Raw genomic sequence first — 4,134 nt, 5'->3', positions numbered from 1 at the left:
GCTGCAAACACTTCTGGTCCATGTTGACACTGACTGCATCATTATTTAGTCATCGTTGGTCAAACCAGTGTGCTCATCTGCTCTACTGACACTGTTATTATCAAGCCATCTGTAGATTTAGTTTAGATCGTTACAACTTTTAATAAAAGGTTAACTGCTTTCACTTTCACCCATTAGCACTAATTATAATAGAATGACCTTTAGATAAATCCACCTGACATTTAAGCCAAGGAGCTGCCTTTACTAGGTGAGTCAACTGCTAAAATAGGGTAAGCGGCTAATCTTATCTGGATGGGTGTGTTATGGAAGCCAGTGTTAGATGAACAGGCCTTGACATGGCTTAGCTCATTGATGTGAACGTTTTTCAAGCATCTGTCACAAGAATAAATGAACTTCCAGAGAAATGCAGAATAAAAGCTTTTGGTTGTTTAAATACAGTAATGAGTAAATCAAAAGTCTTGAGTCACCCCACATTTCTTTATATTTTATATTTTGTTGGAAAAATGGGAAATTGCTGCTGTTATTAAAATATGTGCAAACATGCATGAAAATAGAGTGTATAAGGCAAGAGTTTGTACAATTCTAATGACCATGAAAGTCTATATTTTCTTGCCATTCCTTGAAGTAGTCTTGAGGAATAGTTCTCTAGGCTTCTTGGAGGATTTTTAAAGCTTTTCTTTGGATGTTGGCTGCCTTCTGTTCTGTCGAGATGATCCCACTCTGCTTTAATATTGTTGAGATTCTGGCTCTGGGGAGATCAATCCATACTTGTTGAAATGAAGCCCCAAACCATGACAGAGACTCCATGGTGTTTTATAGATGGCTTTAGACACTCACTGTTGTACATCCTCGACACATGCTGACAATGTGAACAAAAAAACGTCAAATTTGCATTCGTCACCCCATAAGAACTGTTGCGACAGATTTTCAGTCCAGACTTTAAACAACAAAGACATGATGTGTTTGCACTTTACTGGATTCAAATGTGATTACATAACAATCATTATTACACTGAAATACAAATAAAGTTTACAACCTTGTGTCTTAACATTTTATTTTGAAAATAAAGCATATTCTGTGACCAGGAGATAGCAGCCTTCATACTCAGTGTGTTTAATTTAAAAAAAAAGAAAGAAAAGAAAAAAAAGTTTCACATCAGATCCCACAAAATGAAAAACAATATTTTCATAATGTGATGTTTTACAGATGTTCATTTGAAAAACATATTTCACATATATGTGAAAAGAAAATACTCAGTTTATTTAAAAATTGAAAAGGAAACAAGTGAAAGGTTTCTATGGCTGAATGCTACTATGTTGTGTCTGATATAATCAGACTTGTTCACCAGCAGGTTTTACATGCTATCTGTGGTTTGGAGCCGCATTCTTGAATCCGAGATCTGTTTGAACACAATCCAGGATAATAACGAGAGGTCAGTCGTGCTTTGTGAGGACACACACAAACAGGTCGTCAGTTCCTTTGTAATGCACATGTACTTACTCAGGCACGTCTTTGCAGCTGTATGTTATCCCTGTATGTAGCGCTTTCTTTAATTTCTGCAGGGATGCGTTTTTGCAGTTTGATCTGAACAAATGGAACAGAAGCAGTGAATGTAGGCTCAGTTTTAAAATATTCATGCCCCGATTGGCCATTCTGATGTAAATTAAACAAATAAAGGACAACATTGTGGTGAAAGATTTGCATATAAGAGGAAATCTTACTTGGCATTCTTCTGTATGACCATAACAACATTTAGGCTCCTGACCTTAGGGGCTTTAAACCTCGTCACCTCAACTTTTGCAAAAGTACTGAAGAGTAAAAAAAAAACAACAACCCAAAATTCAAACCACAACTGTAAGACCACTTAAAATTAACTTGACGAGTGAGATGGATTTTAAAAATGCTGCTCTTAAGATGAGGAACTGAGTCTGTGACTGCTACCTGCTAGCTGCCATCTTCAAAGCAGCTCTGATGAATCAAGACATTGATAAAACAGTTAGACAGAATCAGTCTGCTATCACTTTGTGACTAAATGAGGCCAATTTGGCAATCTGTTTGTGATTCAATGATGAAAACCACAAATCTGTTACCATCTGTTGCAATTTTGTTGCTGTCGGCGCACATAGCATTTTACGTTAGACAACAATTCAGACCCAGTGTTTTGTGTTTTTTTTTATAAATTTATATTATTTGATTTAGTGTTATTCATGGTTTTGGTTCTTATTCTTAATCTCTCTGTGTTATATTTTTTGTTTCCAGTCTTTAGCTTTTTGTTACGGTGCCTTCCCCATGTTCCACGTGTTCTCTATGTTCCCTGTCTCCCCGGTCAGTCATGTCTCCATGTCTCAATGTCAACTGTGGGTCTTTGTGAATGTCTTACACTTCCTGTTTTAATTTGACTGTCTGATGTCCCATGCTCAGTGTTTCAGTGTTGCTCCCTCCTTGTTTCGTTTTATCAGATTAGTCCCAGCTGTGTTTCCCTCCTGTTTCCCATTCCCTCATTACTCCCTTGTGTATTTAAGCCCTGTGTTTCTCTCTGCCCAGTTTTGCGTCGTTTCCTCATGTTGCTGTGTGTCTCTCCCACAGGCCTCGTTTCCCTGAGTGGTTTTAGTTTGCTTCCTGTTTAGGTTATGTTTTGTGTTTTCTACGCTCGGATGTTCACAGCAAATAAAGCTGCCTCTTTGAGTTTATCCCCGTGTGTGCTGAGTTCTGCTTTTGGGTCCACATCTTGCCTGCTACAGCACTAACCTTGACAGAACTACTTCAGTTGCAGATTGTTAAAAAACTTTCCAACCTGATTTGGTTTGTAGAACAAGAACATTTTTTTACAACAACCTTTGACCTTGTGCAAGAAGGACAATAATAACTGTTTTTTAAATAGAACTTTTACTCTGCAGTGGCAAGGCAGACATAAAAGTCACTTTTTGCACTTAGTCATTTAAAAAAATATGAAAAAAGTGATGAATAAAGAACTAAATACAAAGGCAAAGCAAAGCCTTAAGATTCCTTGAAACTAGGTGCATATGCCAGTGTTACATTAGTGGCTCTCATTAACATTATAATGGAAGACATTTCTTTATTTTTCTCACTAAAAGTCATAAAACTGTGGGAGAAGCAGAAGCAGCTCTACCTTGTAGGATCGAATGGTGTGATGGTGGACCCGCTTAGCATTGCCGTGACATCACCACAGGCAACATCTGCATACTGTACAGACACACAAAGGGGATTTTGAAGAAACACTCACTCATCTTGTAAGAAAAAACTAAAAAATAACACGAGATTTGGTCCTGAAATTAATGTTAGTTATTTGTCTCTTCCTGTAAAGTGAGGTTTATCAATCAGAAGTCACTATTGATGTGTTAATGGAGCATGGGACATATGAAGTCCCTTATTTTGAGAAATAACTGTACTTCATACTCCACAGATTGATATTATGCAAACATCTTTGTATTCAAAACAGGAAGTATGGGGCTGCAACATATAACTGAGGTTTTACCATTTTTAACTGTCCAAATGTTGTAATAATTTTGAACAAAACAAGTTGTACTACTTTCCAAAGATTTGCTAAGAGTGTCATGAAATGGTAGATTTAGGTGACTTATGTAACAAATTCCAGGATGAGCGCTCGCTAGTTCTGGGAGAGGTCACTGTTAAGTAATAGCGGTGTAATCCAGGAAAAAAAAAGCATTTCATTTATAAAAACATTTAATTCTCTCACTTAATTTTATATTTTCCTTACTTTATGGTATTTTTGTGCTTTCTGAATTAATGCCAAAATGAAAAGCTACTTTATTTAAAGCTATGTGGCACTTGCTTTTGCAGCATGCGTCCCATAAGTAAAGGATCTTTACAAATTAATTAAACTCAAATTTATTGCAGTGCAGCATCTCTAGCTGAATGTATTTTTGAATGTATTTTTGGAGGGGTCATTCCCTTTAACAACTGAAATGCTTAACCTTTAATCTCATGGGCTCTTTTGAATGTGTGGGCTGCCACTCACTCAGGAGAGCGCTCCATGGAGACCGACACAAAACCTCATTGACAGACAACGAGACGTGAACATTTCTTTTCTCCAACACCATCACTTATACTCAGGAGGGATTTGCTGCACTCTGCAGTCCACTTGTGTGTTAT

At 37.1% G+C, this 4,134-nt stretch overlaps 1 protein-coding gene across 1 annotated transcript in view; it reads right to left on the bottom strand.

Annotated features, from left to right (window-relative positions):
* Nucleotides 1-471: 471 nt before the first annotated feature.
* Nucleotides 472-4,134, bottom strand: part of LOC113028814 (ADP-ribosyl cyclase/cyclic ADP-ribose hydrolase 1-like) — a 5,752-nt gene continuing 2,089 nt past the window's right edge. The window contains exons 5-8 of the mRNA XM_026179264.2: nucleotides 3,131-3,204; nucleotides 1,722-1,808; nucleotides 1,501-1,584; nucleotides 472-1,399 (exon numbers count right to left, since the gene is read on the bottom strand). Of these exons, the coding sequence (XP_026035049.2) occupies nucleotides 1,342-1,399; nucleotides 1,501-1,584; nucleotides 1,722-1,808; nucleotides 3,131-3,204 (303 nt within the window). The 3' untranslated portion in view covers nucleotides 472-1,341. The remainder of the gene's footprint in view (nucleotides 1,400-1,500; nucleotides 1,585-1,721; nucleotides 1,809-3,130; nucleotides 3,205-4,134) is intronic.

The sequence above is a fragment of the Astatotilapia calliptera genome, chromosome 9 (genome assembly GCF_964374335.1).
Source record: "Astatotilapia calliptera chromosome 9, fAstCal68.1, whole genome shotgun sequence".
Classification (NCBI taxonomy): Eukaryota; Metazoa; Chordata; class Actinopteri; order Cichliformes; family Cichlidae; genus Astatotilapia; species Astatotilapia calliptera.
The sequence above is the reverse complement of the archived record's forward strand: the minus strand, read 5'-3'. Positions and strand labels throughout refer to the sequence as shown.